The sequence below is a fragment of the Ambystoma mexicanum genome, chromosome 3q (assembly GCF_040938575.1).
Source record: "Ambystoma mexicanum isolate Mex_15411 chromosome 3q, UKY_AmexF1_1, whole genome shotgun sequence".
Taxonomy (NCBI): Eukaryota; Metazoa; Chordata; class Amphibia; order Caudata; family Ambystomatidae; genus Ambystoma; species Ambystoma mexicanum.
In genome coordinates this window covers 169,708,149-169,726,295 of record NC_090926.1, presented here as the reverse complement: position 1 = coordinate 169,726,295, position 18,147 = coordinate 169,708,149, and the positions used below count along the sequence as shown (strand labels likewise).

General features: G+C 47.3%; 1 protein-coding gene across 7 annotated transcripts in view; it reads left to right on the top strand.

Moving 5' to 3' along the window:
- Positions 1-18,147, top strand: part of SCN8A (sodium voltage-gated channel alpha subunit 8) — a 1,610,732-nt gene that overhangs the window by 1,059,602 nt on the left and 532,983 nt on the right. For all 7 annotated transcript variants that reach the window (XM_069653414.1, XM_069653412.1, XM_069653417.1 and 4 more), the window contains exon 15: positions 7,168-7,341. In XM_069653414.1, the coding sequence (XP_069509515.1) occupies positions 7,168-7,341 (174 nt within the window). The remainder of the gene's footprint in view (positions 1-7,167; positions 7,342-18,147) is intronic.

Genomic DNA, 18,147 nt, shown 5'->3' with positions numbered 1-18,147 from the left:
TGTTAATTCTAAATGCCTCCTACGGAGTGCATCAACTGTAGAAGCTCAGGCCCCTCTTGGGGAGCTTACAGGATTCCTTGTTTCCTTGCAAAAAACAAAGCCAGTTGAATATAAGAAAACACAGTGGTTATATTTAAAAAATCATACAGAATGGCTTTACATTAATCTTAAGTAGTGAAGCTGAATTATCATACATGTCCTACGTCCAGGAGTGTAAGTGCAGGGAAAAGGAATAGGGGCATTAGTTAATCAGGTAAAACTACCTTTTTCCCATGTGACTTGTAAACCAAAGTGAAACCAACAAGCGAAAGAAAGCGCACAAAAACAAAAAAACCTACAATATTATGATTTTCATGGTTAGCAAAATTTTTTCATTTTCAATTGAGATTTTAATGACATGCTTGATTCACATTGCGAAAAGAAATGCACAATTCTAATTTTCAATGAGTGCTTGGAAAGTAAGATACAGTATCATTCAAAATCAACAAACTAACTAGACCAAATCAAATAGGGTCACTCCAAGGGTCAACTAGACCTAATCAAATAGGGTCACTCCAGGTGTTTGAATTAATAGACACTGAAAATTGTTTGATACAGGGGGCATGGCGGAAAGAGATAGTGGTCTGCACTGCCACATTCTGGCACCAGTGGGGGCACAGGGACTGGGGTCCTCCCTGATGACACGCCCCTTGTCCTCAGCATTGATGCTAGCTCCAGCCTTCGTAAGTTAAGCTGATGGGGTGCCTGGTCATTCTTGACAAGGTCAGGCCATAGGCCTTTTCACACTGTATAGTGAATTATTCTTGCTCTCCTTTGAATATTATAGCATGTTTGGCATCACTGTTCTGTCCACCGTTTGTCTGCATGATGCCAATTAAAGCTCACTGGTGGGTTTCACACGTCATATTTTCAGTTAAATCATTGCATATTGAAATGGCTGATGCTCTATACCATTTGTGTGAAACACTTGTGTATGGGCGCGTTATAAATGCCATATCGTATCATACTGTATGTAAAGATTTCTCTTGGATATTCATTGTGAACATTTTCAAATCCCTCTCTGGATTGGGTTCTAGAGTATAGTTGGTGAGGAACCATCAGTGGAGGTTTACAACCTGTGGTTCTCCAGATGCTTTGGACTACAACTCCCATGATCACTCGCTATTGATTTTGCTAGCAAGGGTTTATGGGAGCTGTAGTACAAAACATCTAGAGAGCTAATGGTTTCAGATCCCAAGGTTAGTGGATGGTGGATTACATCTCTCGCAGTCCAGTGGCGTGGTGCTGCTTGCGTTTGCATGCAGGATGGCACAGACTAATACAAGCGTAGGTTAATGGGGATGATGGCATTATCTCTGCCTGTAAGTTTGTATTCCTGATCTCTGTGCCTACTGTATTGGGATTTAGATTCTCAACTATCTTGATTGCTGGTTGTGAGCTTAACTGCCTGTTGTCCCCCACTTCTGGCTCCTGACTCTGCAACAGCTAGCTCACCATGCCACACTTGTCTGTGTTCAAATCTATCCATGGGCTTGTACCACCCTTATCGTTCCAGCTCTTTATGCCACTATATTTTTACTAGGACAGTATGATCACATCCCATCATCAACCTCTATGTACCCCTTCCACGCTCCTTATTTCCTCTGCTCTTCTACACTCTCCCTCCTGGCTCCAGAGCACTGGAATTTCGCTCCAACCCAATATAAAAAAGAATGTTATTAATATACTAGAATTCAATAATATTGCTTTAAAAAGCACATCCTGTTTCCTGAAGGAACTCCTAAGCTTCACAGTGGTATAACCCCTCACCCATGAGGGACTCGCCTGTTCCAACTGTGCCTGCTCACTGTGTGTGTGTGTGTGTTCTTATTGTCTGTGTTTGATAATATATCAACTGAATATATAGACCCATCATTACTTTCGGTATGTGTCCTATTGCCTGTGTCCTTGGCCAGAAACTTTCTTTCGAAGGGATTGTGTCCTCCGACGTATTCCTTATCTTTGATAATACGTTTCCAGCTTGCTGGCCTCGGAAATATTTTCTGTAGAGGGCGCTGCGCGTCGACGTCCGCCGAGTCGATGTCCCTCGACAGCCACCGTATCGGCGCTGACGTCACCATGCCCATAAATAGCCACGTGCTGCGTCCGTTGCTCAGTTCCGTTTTTCCGCGCTTCGTGGGGCCTCGGAACGTCGTTGCTCAGTTCAGTCAGGATAACCCTATATCTACTCGAATAAATACCTACTCGTTCTCGATGGCATCTTCATCGGAACCGACAACGCCGCGAACCGGCTTCAAGAAATGTCGAGACTGCGGTAAAAAAATGTCGATAACGGATCCACACAGGATCTGCTTGTGGTGCTTGGGAGCCGAGCACCATTGTTCGAAGTGTGAGGACTGCATGTCCATGACGGCGAAAGCCTTGAAGGAGCGCAAGGGGAAGCTCGAGAGAGGTAAGTCGGTCAAAACCTCCTCGAAGGTTTCTTCGGCTGAGTCGAGGCATTCGTCTCCTCACCGTCGAACGCATTCCCATTCTAGAACGCATTCCCGTTTCCATCTAATTAGGAAACTCCTGAAGTTATCCCTGCGGTCAATAAAAGATTGTCAGCCAAGGATAGGGTAGCAACTGCTGACCCTGAATACTTATCAAAACACCCGACTCCAGAGAGCCTGGTGGTTCAAGCAGCAACTTCATTTAGCAGTAGGACCGCTTACCCTACTGTCCCACAGGATAGAGATGACAAGAGGTATGAGTCTATGGCAAAGAAAGTCTTCTCTGCTTGTAGTATGGCGTTGAAGTCCATCAACGCCACCTGTACGCTCGCCAGGTTCAGTCACACACTGTGGGAGTGTGCTTCATCAGCGGCTGACTGCACACCCGAAGGAGAGGAAAAGGAAGCCTTCCTTAACATTATTAAAGATGGCAAAGATGCCATGTGCGAATCACTTCAAACTGGCATTGATTCCGCTGACAGTATCAGCAGGGCCATGGCGGCAAATACAACAATCCGCAGGCATGCGTGGTTGCGAAAGTCTGGCTTTGCTCCAGATGTACATACCAGACTTTTGAATATGCCCTTTGACGGCTCTTCACTATTTGGAAAAAAGGCTGATGACAGTCTGGAAAGGTTGCAGACTTCTAAAGCAGCAGCAAAATCTTTAGGAGCTGCTATCCGCCAAACTCCTTTTCGCCCCTCAGGAACCTCTGGGAGAGGAAAGTCCTTTCGCTATTATTCCGCATTTGGGAAAGGCAGAGGACAGCCGGCTCAAAGAGGCCAAAGGAGATCCACCCGAGGTGGACGGGTCAAAGGTACTAAGGCCGCAGCAGCAGCAGGTGCCTCTTTACCCTCGGCATCTGCATTAGCCGCCCCCAAACCACTCTGAGGCCTTTCGACACAATACACCTGTAGGGGGCAGGTTAACTCACCATCTGACGGAATGGCAGGCTATAACCTCAGATGCTTGGGCATTGGAGACAGTTGCCCAGGGTTACTGCCTACCCTTTCTACACATCCCTCAGAGTCATCCACCGGGGAACAGCTCTCTAAAAGTTCCGGATCCGCTCCTCTTGCAGGAAATTATAGACCTGCTAGAGAAAGGTGCCATAGAACCGGTACCTGTAGCGGACAGGAACAAGGGCTGGTACTCCCCCTACTTTCTCATACCAAAGAAGGACGGACGACTGAGACCCATCCTGGACTTAAGAGAATTGAACAAGTTTCTCAGGAAGGACAAGTTCAAGATGGTAACTCTCTCTCAGATCCTTCAGGCCCTCCAGCTCCAGGACTGGCTGGTATCTATGGACCTTCAGGATGCTTATTTCCACGTGCCAATCCATCTCAAACGCAGGAAATATTGAGGTTCGCAATTGGCGACTCTCATTATCAATTTCGAGTTCTGCCATTTGGGCTGACCTCTGCCCCGAGGGTCTTCACCAAGCTGATGTCGGTAGTGGCGGCGAGTCTAAGGAGGGAAGGGATCCACGTCTATCCCTACCTGGACGATTGGCTGATCATGGCTGTATCTTCGAAACAAGCCCAGGCCCAGCTAGATTATGTCTGCCACTTCCTTCACAAACTGGGCTTCTCCCTCAATTTAAAGAAGTCACAGATGATACCATCACAGAGACTCCAGTTCATTGGAGCGGTCCTGGACACTTCCCTGGGAAAAGCCTCGCCACCAGAGGTGAGGGCTCAAGATATTCTACAGATGGTCACCAAGTTTCAAAATGCCCAACGTCTCCCAGCCTTCGACTTTTTGAGGTTGCTAGGCCTCATGGCATCCTGCATCTTCCTTGTGCCAGAGGCTCGCCTGAGAATGAGATCTCTTCAGTGGGCACTGAGAAGTCAGTGGTCGCAATTCTCAGGGAGAATGACAGATCTCCTCCGGATTCCAGACAAGGTAGCCCGCGACCTTCAATGGTGGGCCTATCCAGAGAACATCTTGAAAGGAGAACTGTTTTGGCAACCATGGCCAGAGATAACAGTAGTCACAGACGCCTCACTCAAGGGGTGGGGAGCCCATGCCAACGACTTGACCATCAGCGGTCGTTGGTCTGCATCGGAGTCCAGACTACACATCAACCTATTGGAGCTGAGAGCGATCAGACTAGCGCTGAAAGCTTTCCTGCCATCAGTACAGGGGAGAAATGTCCTGATAATGACAGACAACACAGTGGCCATGCACTACCTCAACAAAAGAGGAGGCGTAGGATCACTGCCACTGTGCAGAGAGGCGATGCAGCTCTGGTTTTGGGCAATCCAAGAAGGAATCTCTCTATCCGCAGTCCACCTAGCCGGAGAGAAGAACTTGACAGCGGACGCTCTGAGCAGGCAGAGCACAGTCTCCCACGAGTGGGAGCTAGCTCAGGAAGTCCTTCAAGAGATCTTCGCCCTTTGGGGAACCCCTCAGGTGGATCTGTTTGCCACAAGCACCAACAGGAAGTGCGATCTGTTCTGTTCAAGGGAATTTCCCCCGAGAGGAGCTCTAGGAGACGCGTTCGGAGTGGATTGGGAGTTTCCACTCCTTTACGCGTTCCCACCAGTCCCTGCTATTCCTCAAATGATCAGGCGGTCGAGAAGATTCTGGAAAACCATGATCCTAATTGCCCCGGATTGGGCCAGGAGAATGTGGTACCCGGACCTTCTAGATATGTCCATCTGCCCTCCAATCCGTCTTCCACTCAAAGAGAATCTTCTCTCGCAGAAGGGAGGTCAGGTTCTCCATCCAGACACCAGAACCCTCAACCTTCACGGTTGGCTTCTGAAAGGGTGAGGTACAAGGATTGGGATCTCCCTGATGACGTCATGGAGGTGTTGCTTTCGGCCAGAAGGCCAGCAACAAAGTCTTTATACCGCTGCCGTTGGAACAAATTTTGCAGCTGGTGTAGGGAAGAGAATATCGACCCTTTTTCATGTGGTACACCAACGGTGTTATCGTTTCTACTCTACTTAGCAAACTCAGGCCTTCAAGTTGGCACTGTAAAAGGCTATCTCACAGCGCTTTCTATCTTCAAGCGCACTGCGGAGGAACCATTGTATTTCAAACTTCCTCTAGTGATACAATTTCTCAAGGGATTAACTAATGTTTATCCTCCAAAACCATTCCAGGTTCCCTTATGGGACTTAAATTTAGTCTTAAACGTCCTAATGGGCACTCCATTCGAACCACTTCACTCTTGTTCGCTGAGATTTCTCACGCTTAAAACTTTCCTATCGGTAGCACTAACATCTGCTAGGAGGGTGAGCCAGCTACAAGCTCTCTCCTGTAAACCCCCACATACAATTTTCCACAAGGACAAAGTTGTCCTACAGGTGAAGCCTAATTTCCTCCCAAAGGTGGTTTCTGAATTTCATATTACTCCGAAAATTACCTTACCTTCGTTCCACCCTCCTCCCCATCCGGGGAAAGAGGAAGAAAGGCTACATAGGCTGGACCCAAGGCGAGCTCTCAGCTTTTACATCAGCAGAATGGCTAGGATCAGGCAAGCAGACCAACTGTTTGTAGGATACTCAGGTCACAAGTTGGGACTGCCCATAACAAAACAAACCATCTCCAGGTGGATTATTTTGGCCATTCTGGAATGTTACAAACTGGAAGGGAAAGAGCCACCCCAAAATCTCAGGGCTCATTCAACCAGGGGTATCGCAGCCTCTTCGGCTCTCCAAAGAGGGGTACCGGTCCGAGACATATGTGCGGCTGCCACATGGTCGTCCGCACATACATTCACAAAATTTTACAATCTGGATTCCTCCACTAGTCAAGAGACCAGATTCGGCAAGGCCGTATTACATTCGGTCCATCCCTAAAGGGATACATAACATTCTCACTCCCACCTCCAATTACATGCCACTGCTATGGGAGTCTATCAAAGATAAGGAATACGTCGGCGGACACAATCCCTTCGAAGAACAAGTTACTTCTTACCTTGTAACGTTCTTTCGACGGGATGTTCCTCCAACGTATTCCTTATCGCCCCTCCCATCCATCCCTGCAGTGATACTTCCCTTGTGGTTGCAGCTTACGCTCCTTCAAGGTCAATAACCAATTCAGGCATGACTTTTCTTATGCTACAAAACGGAACTGAGCAACGGACGTAGTGCGTGGCTATTTATGGGCATGGTGACATCGGCGCCGATACGGTGGCCATCGAGGGACATCGACTCGGCGGACTTCGATGCGCAGCGCCTCTACAGAAAAAATTTCCGAGGCCAGCAAGCTGGAAACGTATCATCAAAGATAAGGAATACGTCGGAGGAACATCCCGTCGAGAGAACGTTACAAGGTAAGAAGTAACTTGTTCTTTGTAATGTTAACTTTTCCTTAGCATTGTCCCACTCCCTCCTTGCCCTAATGTTTATTAAACTCGAATTACAATAAACAGTTTTTGTAATGCACCTGGTAACAGGATTACGTCACGCTATGTGCGTTCTGTACAGTGTTATGTTCCCTCTGACAAGCAAACAATTAGAAAATACTAACCACTGGAATCAGTAAGTAGGACATTGTGGGCTCTGGAATGGATTTCAGTTAAATTTCATGTGTACCATAGATCCAAGATTACATTTTGGCACAGGGGTTGGTTGGGTAGTACAATGCAGCCAAATGTAGTTTCATTGTTTTTGGTGAATGTTGATGAAGTTAATTATTGTTTGGTTATGTTTTTCAGGTTTTTACTGGTATTTTCACAGCAGAAATGTTTTTGAAGTTAGTTGCCATGGATCCATACTATTATTTCCAGGAAGGATGGAACATTTTCGACGGTTTTATTGTGAGCCTCAGTCTAATGGAGCTTGGCCTGCAGGACGTGGAAGGTCTTTCTGTGCTGAGATCTTTTCGATTGGTATTCCATTTTTTTTTAATATTGTTTTACTGAATGTATTTTTATTGCTAGTTTCTTTTTTGTGCACAGAATAGTAACTGAAAGGAAATAGAACTGCGGATCCCAAATTAATCAATATAGATGGGCTTTCAATGGGAAAATAGACTGTTGGGTAGAATTTACTTTTTGAGTGTACTTTTCCCCACTTCGCGATTACCGCAGTATTTGTGCTGGACTATTGGATTTTGAGACTGATGAGTGAGTGATAACCTTTCACCACCCTCACCAATTCTTTTACTCTACCCATGGGAACCTTCTTTACCCTTTTTGGTACTTTTTAATAGAGTTATGCTTTCTTCTGTTTTCTGGCATCTACATGTAATTATTGCAGCACACATCACTTTCTTTGCAGTGTTACTGGAAGCTCCTTGAGCTTTCCTTTTTGCTTTACCCAAGTTAACCCATGTTACCAGGGCATGGGGACACCCTTCTGTCCCTCTTGCATTTTATTGTGTGAGTCTGAGGGGCAACATTGTCTCCTTTTTAGTTACTGTTACAAGTTCATCTGACAGGCTGGTGGCAGTGTTGCTTTTTGCACGTCTTTTTGTGGACGTTTATCACAGGCTGCCTTTGCAGCTGCAGTAAGGGACTCAAGGCTTTCCATTAGCCTAAAATGGTGGTGGTACTTTTCAAAGCCCTGTTCATGATGACTTGTTTTTACTTGAGCCTTCTTCTACCTGCTTGTGTGAAGGAGGACCTGATGGGGCTTTGTCTTTGGCGGGTTTCCCTTGGAAAGCCCACCAGGCTCTTTGAGTGCCTGAAAGGACAGGCAGTGGGCCAGGTGAACTCCCCTGGTCTTTGTCCTGCAGTGTGCCTGTCTAGAACCAGTTTGTGCTGGGAGGCTAGCTGTTCCCATTGGACAGCCACCTCCCAAGTTTGAATGAATGCACGTCTGATGATTGGTGGGCTCACCCAGTTTTCCTGCATAAAAGACGAGGGTCCTGAAGCAGAAACTGAGTCGACCACTGGAACTGAAGATCTGAAGGACGACGTCCACAGCTACTTCCAGTGACCTGCAGAGCCGTCTGAGTAACCGCTGTAGTGCCGACCTCAGCTACTGTATAACAAGGAAGCCATGAACTGGACAACTTCCTCCCTTGGAGTGGTGGGCCTAACTAGTCCCAGGACGAACTGTATTTTGTACCCTCACTGGAAGAGCTGCGACCTCCACGGCCCGCAATTCACCAGTACCTGGGGTCCTGTGCCATTTTGCGGTGTAATGTCAACAGAAACACAGTTTTTAGTCTGAATCTTTACAGGCATCCTTCTGGAACTCCAGAGACTGGATCCCACTCCTAAAGAGAACCAGACCAAGGTGTACTGCACGACAACAGTCCTTCAACAGAGACTTGAAAAAGGCGACAACGAGCCAGTGCTGCGAAGATCTTCTGATGCTCGTCCAACTAATTGTGAGCAACCACCAGATCCATTGCAAGTTCTTTTCTACAGTCGCCAAGACCAAGAAACCCAAACCGGGGTATACTGTCGCCTCACCTTGGGGACCGTGCTGCTGCACAAGCTTCACTGATCAGATAATGTTCAGCCCCTAAAACTTAACTAGGGCCGGCTATGTTGTTCCTGTGCTTTAGAGGGTTGTAGTTAAGCTGTTAGTTGCATCCCCTCCTAGGCCTCCATTGAACTGGACAACCCTTTGTGCTCTGTACCAAAGAAATCTGCTACTTACCTGTAGACTTGAAGAAATCTTCATAGAGACTGCCTTGTTTGCTGCTTACCTGCTTTTCCTTCCTCTGCCCTTGGTCACTGGACCCCCAGCACCCCCTTTGACGCTGTAAGATTTACCTAGAAAAGGGTTGGACGACTTAAGATTGGTTAAGCAGAGGTTAACTGAAGTATACAAGTTGGTCTGTAGTTTGCATGTGTTCAAGACTACTGTGTGATAGTACTTACCTTATAAAAGTTATAACCTTAGATGTATATAAAATAAATGTTTATTTTTATATAACTGCTGTAAGTTTTTTGTTAACTAAATGTATGCTCTGAGTACTGTATGCCCTCCATCCTCCTAGACTAAGTATGCCTACTCAGCCATTGGTACCAAACCTTTGGATAGTTCAGGCCACACATAAGGGGTGTCCGCATGTTCATCCAAGGTGGGCTTTCTAAAGTTTTATCCCAGATCGGACTTTGGCAAAATCCCCTAACATAGACATTTTATTGTTTCAGATACGTTCCAAATTCTGAAAGAAAACTATTTCAATACCAGTGCTTTATAACATTTTCAGATTTTGAGAGTGGTAACGTTTTGAAATATTGGTTCTACCTTTCAGCCAATTAGACACTTGCAGTAGGTATATTGCTGAAACTATGTACTGAAAATGATGGTGGTTTTTACATAACTAATATTATACCAAGCAAATGCACCCGAGAGAATACCTCAAGGAACGTTTACAAATGTTGAGGACATGGCTGAATGAATGCTCCCCAATCAGATGTATAGAATTAGCTTTTGACAAAAATTGTAAAGTAGAATCTCCCTCGATCAAAAGATCACAAACAACGTATTATTACGAGACAAGCCCCGAAGGTTAGATTTGCAAGTGTTCAAATATTTTTCTACCTGCACATGCAGTGATTTCCGTCTCGCTCTTGACCAGCTTTTTCCGATGCACTTGCTTGGTACTGTCATTTTCTGATCTATTAATTTTTTTGGAGCAGGTCAATTTTTTCAGGTAGTATTTTTGTAGGTTTGTGCTTTTTCGAGTGACGTTAAATATTTTTTATATATAACACAAAGGACTGTTTAGGGATTGCCAACTGTGGGTTGCCCAATTCAATAGTCACACTTGAGAAAACACACAGCTTGTTTGATAGTCAATTAGGATGAGCCAGCGTCTCTGACCTTGCTTTCAAGCTCATGCGGATGCACTGTGTCGTGCTAAAAGGCACATGCTAGTCCACCTCGGGCTGAACATGTGTCTGCTGCTATTCAGATGAAAAAACTTGTAGCTTTAATGGATTTTCTCTGTTAAGCAGGTGCAGGTTTTTGTAAAAACAAGAAAGAAAAGTTCTTCGGTAGGTTCCTCTCTCGAGGTTTCTTTAAAATACTGGATCCCACTATGTTTTGATATGGGATCTCTACCAGGAACAGGCTGCAACAGTGCGGGTTGTGTTTGGCACTAGTTCAGGATGTTCTTAAGCCGACCGGTTTCTGTGGTGCATAGCAGATAAGCCACATTCCTCAGGGCTAGGATCGATGGCACCAGCCTGTGTGCCTTCTGAGTTTTGCATGCAGTGTAGTCTGCTCTAGTTAAAGTCCTCTACCTGTAGGGGTGACAGGAGAGGGGGGGGGTAGAAAACAAAGGATACATTTCCCATTTTAGAACCTCTATGATGGTCATTGGCTTTAAACACTGCGGTATCAAGACAACAGGGGGGGGGAGGCTTACCCTCTCCATGTAACGTGGTGGCTCTGTGCACGGGGGTGAGGCGGCCTGGGATCTAGGGGCCAAATACAATCTTGTCAGTTGCAACAAGGCAAGGAAAATGAAAGCAAATGTTTCTGCATTACAAGAGATCATAACCAAATTGTGGCTTCTTAATGTTTTGCGAGCCGCGCGTCAACTCGCACTGCAAATATACCTGCAGGCGGGATCGTACGATCCCGTCTGTGCACTCATTCTCTGAGCCCGAGCGCGTGTCTCTCAACCCCGCTCGCAGGGGAGTGACAGGGCACGCGCTGGGTGCAGAGCAGGGGCTTACCTTCTGCTTGTGTCAGTGGACTCTGGCGGGCCGCGCACGAGGATTCTCGACGCTTCGGCTCGCCAGACCCTTGTGCATATTGTTGCCATGGCGCCGCTTGGCGTCACGTGGTCGTTATCCAGGATGGCCGTCCTGGGATGGACTGCTGGCGGCCATCTTGGAGTCAGGCTGTCGCGCTACAATGGACAGGATCAATTTGTTGGGCCACTGGGGGACTCATCAGTGTACCCTGGGATGCTGGCATTCTGCATAGCCATGCGAGTGCTCCTTGATAACATGTTTGGACAGTGACAAGAGCAGCTAGATGGCATGATCACAAGGTTAAAACACGCTGCAGGGTTACACCAAGTGGCATGCTCTCTCCTGTCTGGTTTCCACAGGCGCCTGCTACAGGCGCTCGTGCTGTTCACAGTGTGGCCAGAGTTTGCCAGCTGGTCGGTTCGTTCAGGCCAGTCTTGTCTCTCTTGAGGCGGAAGATCCACAGCTGTTCTCTTCTGAATAGAAGTTTGTGGATGTTCCCTCCCCTTTTCGGTGTTACCATTTTCTCAATGATCGACCATGTGAAGTCTGATGGATTATGTTTCTGTGCAAGAAAATGTTCCACCATTGGTGCTGTTGTTTTTTTGTGTGCGTATGCACGACCTGTGTTCTGCGAGCCGTGTCTTGATGGGCCGTGTTGTCATGCCCACATAACGTTTGTTGCAGGGGCACGTGATGATGTAAATCACATTGCAGCTATTACAGTTAGTTAGATTATTTTGGGTCCATGGGAAATTCCAGCCTATGTCAATGCTGTTGGATCTCTTGGTACTGAGCATGCACTGCATGTCCCGCAGGGTGTATGGCCTGTTGTTGGGCTCTGACCCCATAGGGTGTTGGGTTTGGGCTCTGTGTCTTTGTATGAATGCACAAGGGAATCTCGTAAGTTCTTCCTTCTTTTAATGGCAAACCTGGGGGTGTCTAAACTCTGGGTGCCGACATTGAGGATAGGCCCGAGTTTGAGGACCTCTTTCTTGATTTTGCTTGTCAGTGGCGAAAAACTCAAGAGAGCTGTGATTTGGTTGTTCGTTTCATTCTGTTTCGCGTGATGTTCCAATGTCACTTCACGCGGGTTATTTAAGGCTCTTTTTCGTGCCTGTTTCACTATACGTTTGGGTACCCTCTGTTTATCAGTTTCGTGGCCAAGCAAGATGATTGTTGGTTGTAGTCTGTAAGTTTTGTGCAATTTCTGCGGTACCTCAGGAACTGGCCAAAGGGAAGGCTTTTTCTCAGGCTGGCCGGGTGTGAACTCTTATAGGTTAACAATGAGTTCCTGTCCGTGGGTTTGTTGAAAACTGTGCTTATGATGGTTTAATTTCTTATCTCAAGATTGAGGTCTAGAAAATGAACTGAACTCTTGTTGTGTGTTTCCGAGAATCTTAGGAAAGGGTTTTGATCGTTAAGCCACTCCATGAACAAGGCGAGGTCTGATTCATCTTCAGTAAATATCAGTAGTACGTCATCGATGTACCTCGACCAGAGTTCCATTTTGATTAGCCAGGGGTTGTTGGGATTGAAGATTTTCTCTTCTTGAAAATTTGCAACATACAGATTTGCGAGGCTGGGAGCAAAAGTGGCTCCCCTGGCCGTCCCGGATACTTGTTCATAATGGGTGTTGTCATAGATGAAGAAGTTCTTGGTCAGGGCAATCTCTGCTAGTTGCATGACGAAAGTGACTGGAATTTGCATGGGTGGATCTTTTTCTTGCAGAATTTTTTAAATAACTCTGTGTTGCCATCTGGGGTATTTTTATATACAATGATTCGATGTCCAACGTCACCAGCAGATTTCGTGCGGAACCGAACAGCCGGTCATGTATTAGTTCTAATACTGCTGTAGTATCTTTGAGATGTGATCCCATCTTGGTTACTTCTGGCTTTAGGAAGAAGCCCAAAAATTGGGAGAGAGGTTCCATGATCGAACCTATGCCAGACACAATGAGTCTGCCCGGAGGGGGGGTATCTCCCCTTATGCACTTTGGGTAATGCATGGAAGGCGGGTTTCCTGGGAGTTTTTGGATTTAGGAAATCGTATTCTTTATTGCTGATCAAATACTAGCTTCTTCCAAAATGGGCACCATCAACTGCCTGATCGATTCAGTAGGGTCTGTCCCTAGCTGTCTATAGCTAGAGTGGTCATGGAGTAGGCCCATGACCATCTTACTGTATGCCGGGGTGTCCATTATGACGGTAGCTCCCCCTTTGTCTGCTGTCTTAATGGTTATCAGTTCATTTGCTGCTAAGGATTGTAATGCCAGCCTGTTGGAGTACACAGGTCGTGCATACACACTAAAAAAACAGCAGCACCAATGGTGGAACATTTTCTTGCACAGAAACATAATCCATCAGACTTCACATGGTCGATCATTGAGAAAATGGTAACACCGAAAAGGGGAGGGAACATCCACAACCTCCTATTCAGAAGAGAACAGCTGTGGATCTTCTGCCTCAAGACAGACAAGACTGGCCTTAACGTACCTACCAGCTGGCAAACTCTGGCCACAGTGTGAACAGCACGAGTGCCTGTAGCAGGTGCCGCTGGAAACCAGAGAGGAGAGAGCATGCCACTCATTTTGACAGTGTAAACCTCTGAAAGTGGCACAGGATGCCTTCTGTGCCCAGATGTGCAGGAGTCACCCCCTGGTGTGTCTGTGCCCGTTGTTTGTCTGTGTGTGTGAAATGACCACTTGGTGTAACCCTGCAGCGTGTTTTAACCTTGTGATCATGCCATCTAGCTGCTCTTGACACTGTCCAAACACGTTATCAGGGAGCACTCGCATGACTATGCAGATTGCCAGCATCCCAGAGTACACTGATGAGTCCCCCAGTGGCCCAACAAATTGATCCTGTCCATTGTAGCGGGACAGCCTGACTCGAGGATGGCCGCCGGCAGTCCATCCCAGGACGGCCATCTTGGATCACGACCACGTGACACTGAGCGGCACCATGGCAACAATATACACAAGGGTCTGGCGAGCCGCAGCGTCGAGAATCCTTGCGCGTGGCCAGCCAGACTCCACTGACACAAGCAGAAGGTAAGCCCCTGCTCTGCACCCGGCGTGCGCCCTGTCTCACACCCGTGAGCGGGGTTGAGAGACACGCGCTCGGGCTCAGAGAATGAGTGCACAGACGGGATCGTACAATCCCGCCTGCAGGTATATTTGCAGTGCGAGTTGACGCACCCGCGCGCGGCTCGCAAAACATTAAAAAGCCACAATTTGGTTATGATCTCTTGTAATGCAGAAACATTTGCTTTCATTTTCGTTGCCTTGTTGCAACTGACAATAAAATAAATATTGTATTTGGCCCCTAGGTCCCAGGCCGACCTCACCCCCCGTGAACAGAGCCACCACGTTACATGGAGAGGGTAAGCCTTTCCCCCCCTGTTCTCTTGATACCGCAGTGTTTACAGCTAATGACTAACATAGAGGTTCTAAAATGGGAAATGTATCCCTTGTTTTCTATCCCCCCCCCTCTCCTGTCACCCCTACAGGTAGAGGACTTTAACTAGAGCAGATTACGCTGCATGCTAAACTCGGAAGGCACACAGGCTGCTGCAATCAATCGTAGCCCTGAGGAATGTGGCTTATCTACTATGCACCACAGAAACCGGTCGGCTTAAGAACATCCTGAACTAGTGTCAAACACAACCCGCACAGTTGCAGCCTGTTCCTGGTAGAGATCCCATATCAAAACATAGTGGGATCCAGTATTTTAAAGAAACCTCGAGAGAGGAACCTACCGAAGAACTTTTCTTCCTTGTTTTTACAAAAACCTGCACCTGCTTAACAGAGAAAACCCATTAAAGCTACAAGTTTTTTCATCTGAATAGCAGCAGACACATGTTCAGCCCGAGGTGGACTAGCATGTGCCTTTTTAGCACGACACAGTGCATCCGCACAAGCTTGAAAGCCAGGCCAAAGACGCTGGGTCATCCTAATTGACTTCATCAAACAAGCTGTGTGTTTTCTCAAGTGGGACTGTTAAATATTTTTTGCCATCAACCAAAATCTTTCATGTTGCAGTTGTCAGTTTGTGTAGATATTGTTCTCTGACTTCCCTTTCCCATTCCTCCATACTGATGGGATACCTCATTCCACGGGGATGGGACCAGACCCTTTCTTTCACCGCAATAAAACTTTCCCATAAAATAATGCACGCCAGGCATGCCTGCCCACACTGACTCCACCCACATTGCCTCACTTGTCAGTCTTCACCCATTCTTCTGACTCTAATCGCCCAACATGCCTTTCCCATCTGTCCTCTCATGGGCCAGTTCCTTGGTCCCAAAGGACGTGATCAACTGGTACAATGTGGACGTTAAATTGGAGGGTATGCCTGCTGGGAACAAGTTAGCCTCCAGGGGTGAGCACTTCGGAACACTTCAAGAGAAGGAAATTAAGCCCCTATAACATATGTAAGTTCTATGTATCGGAACCGTTCCCCAGTTGGTAGTCCATATTTCTCCTGCAGCGTTTGAAAGGAGCTACGTCGGCCCTTCTGCACCACACCTTCCAGGGCGGTTATCCCAGCTCCTAAAATGTCCCACCTTCAGTCGTTGTCAGATGCGTGTTGTGCCAGATGGGCTGGTCAAGGGTTGGTCAATTCCCCCCACCCAATGTCCAAGAGTGCTTCGGACCGTACTTGACAAGTATGCAGCGTCAACCCAGAGAGGTCCCCTCTGTCCTACGCCCTTGCGGACAATACCTGGCTAGGCATCCTTCCCTTCATCCTACTTCGCAATGTGAGGGAGCGCCGGGTCACCTTGTAAACAGTAGTTTACTGCCCCCAGTTGTCCCGCCCAATAATACCTACGCAGGTTGGGCAGGCCTATACCCCCTTCCCATACCGACATCTGAAGTGTTTTTAATGTCACTCGTGGTTACTTCACCTCCTTCACTTCTGCAGGACATAAAGGAATTTGGGAAGAGTTCGCATTTTAAAAATGCCCGCTTTGCCCAGTAGCAGAATTTGCCAGTGTATTAGATCTGATGCGAACCTGTTCATCACGGGGGAGAGATTAGGCCGGGAGAAGTCGATTAGATTCAAACTGAGATGGATGCCTAGATATTTTAAACCTGTCGCTGCAACTGTATGTGCTGTCCAGTGGGATCGTGTTGCCCACTCCCTGCACTGGGAACAGGACCGATTTCTGCCAATTAACTTTCAGTCCGTTGAAGCCTTGGTATGCTCTCAGTATGCGAGTTACCACCTGGCATGAGATCCCCGGGTTGCTCATATATATTAGATCATCAACGTACAGTGACACCCTTTTTTCTCCCCCCTCCAGGCCCATTTGAATCCCTCCCATTCTGGGCACCCCCTGAGTTGTATCGCCAGTGACTCAACTGCCAGTGTGAATAATAACGTGGGCATCCCTGCCTAGTGCCAGGGAGAAGGTCTGTGAGGAGACTCCGTTCACCCTAATTGCTGCCACCGGAGAAGTGTATAGCAGATGGACACAGGACAGAATGTACTCACCAAATCCCATGTGACCCATGATTTCCCACAGCGAGTCCCATCTCACAGAGTCGAAGACCTTTTTGAAATCAATCGCGAGGAGGGCCAGTGGGTGAGGCTCATCCGTGTGGACCTGGACGGCATGAAACCGCGCTGGTCCAGGTGAACCAGAGAACCAATCACCTCCAATAAGCGATTAGCTAGTATCAGGGCGAGAATCTTTGCTTCATTATTTATCAAGGAGATTGGCCTATAGGAGGCGCACTGCTCTGGTGGCTTACCTGGCTTTGGTAGAACTACAATGCTTGTCATTCGTAGATCCGGCGGGAGACACCCGTCCTGCCTGCATTGCACAAACAGGTGATGCAGTGGTTCCCCCACCCACTCCCCCAGTCATTCCCATACATCCACCGGGAAACTGTTTGTTCCCGGCGCCTTGCCCGTTTGTAGCTGCTACATTGCGGCAGAAATCTCTTCCTCAGACATATCAGCCTCCATACTCGAGGCCTGCTGTGCGCTGAGTTTTGGGAGGGGCATCCAGTCCAGCATGACTGTTCCCCCCCCATCCCCGGAGCTCCCTGTTGGGCAAAGGCTTCTGCAATTTCTGTTTTCGTCTGTCAGATCCCTCCCTTGTGCCTCCTGTATGACCCTAACGTGCCCGCTCCCTTTCTCCCTTTTTTCCATCCAGGCCAGCATTTTCCCTGCCTTGTCCCCTGCTTTTGTATTTGACTTTTTCTCATCTGATGCGCCTCTCTGTATAGACACATGTATAGAAATATGTTTTAGTGTTAGATAGCTAATTTAGCCTCTAGCTCATATTGCCCTCAAAGCAGAGCAAAATTGTACGCCTCTATCACAAGAAGGTCTCAAGTCATTGACACTGCCTCCAGCAACTGGTGATTTAAAACCTATAGTGGTTAGGTCATTGGTACTTCGACCGAGACACGAACATATGGCATTTTTGTCTCCTTAAAGGATTGATGTTTTTTACCTTAATCTGATATTTTAACAGCTTATGTGCATGAAAGTTTTGTTAGGGATATTCTTCTATCTTTCCCTGTTAGATAGGCGATACACCACTCGATGTCTAGGGGAAGATCCCCACAGACAGGGACAGGGTGTTCCTCCTAGTAGCGATAGCCTGTATGTGTGCATAGCATCGTCATTAGATGTTTAATTTGTCTAGTATGCAATTCTGTTTCTCCATTACCGTTCTACAGTGTTACAGTAAGCAACTATAACTGTTGGAAAAAACGTAGGACCTAGAGTCCTCAGTTACCTAGCCCTATGTGTGTTTTGTGCACATATGGCCACCATGCCCCAAGTGGCACCCCATAACTCCCCCCTGATCACCACGAACCTCCCCCTGGGATCAGACTTCACTTCCTTCGGTTGGAATGGGATACTTTTATGCAGGAGAATGAGTGTCCCTCTGGAACCCATCGTGAAATCTGTGTGGAATGCCACCCTGTAGTTGGACCGAAGGAAGAACTTGCACTCTGTTCACGCTAGGTGTGTCTCGGTCAGGAATGCTACGTCGGGGGATTGT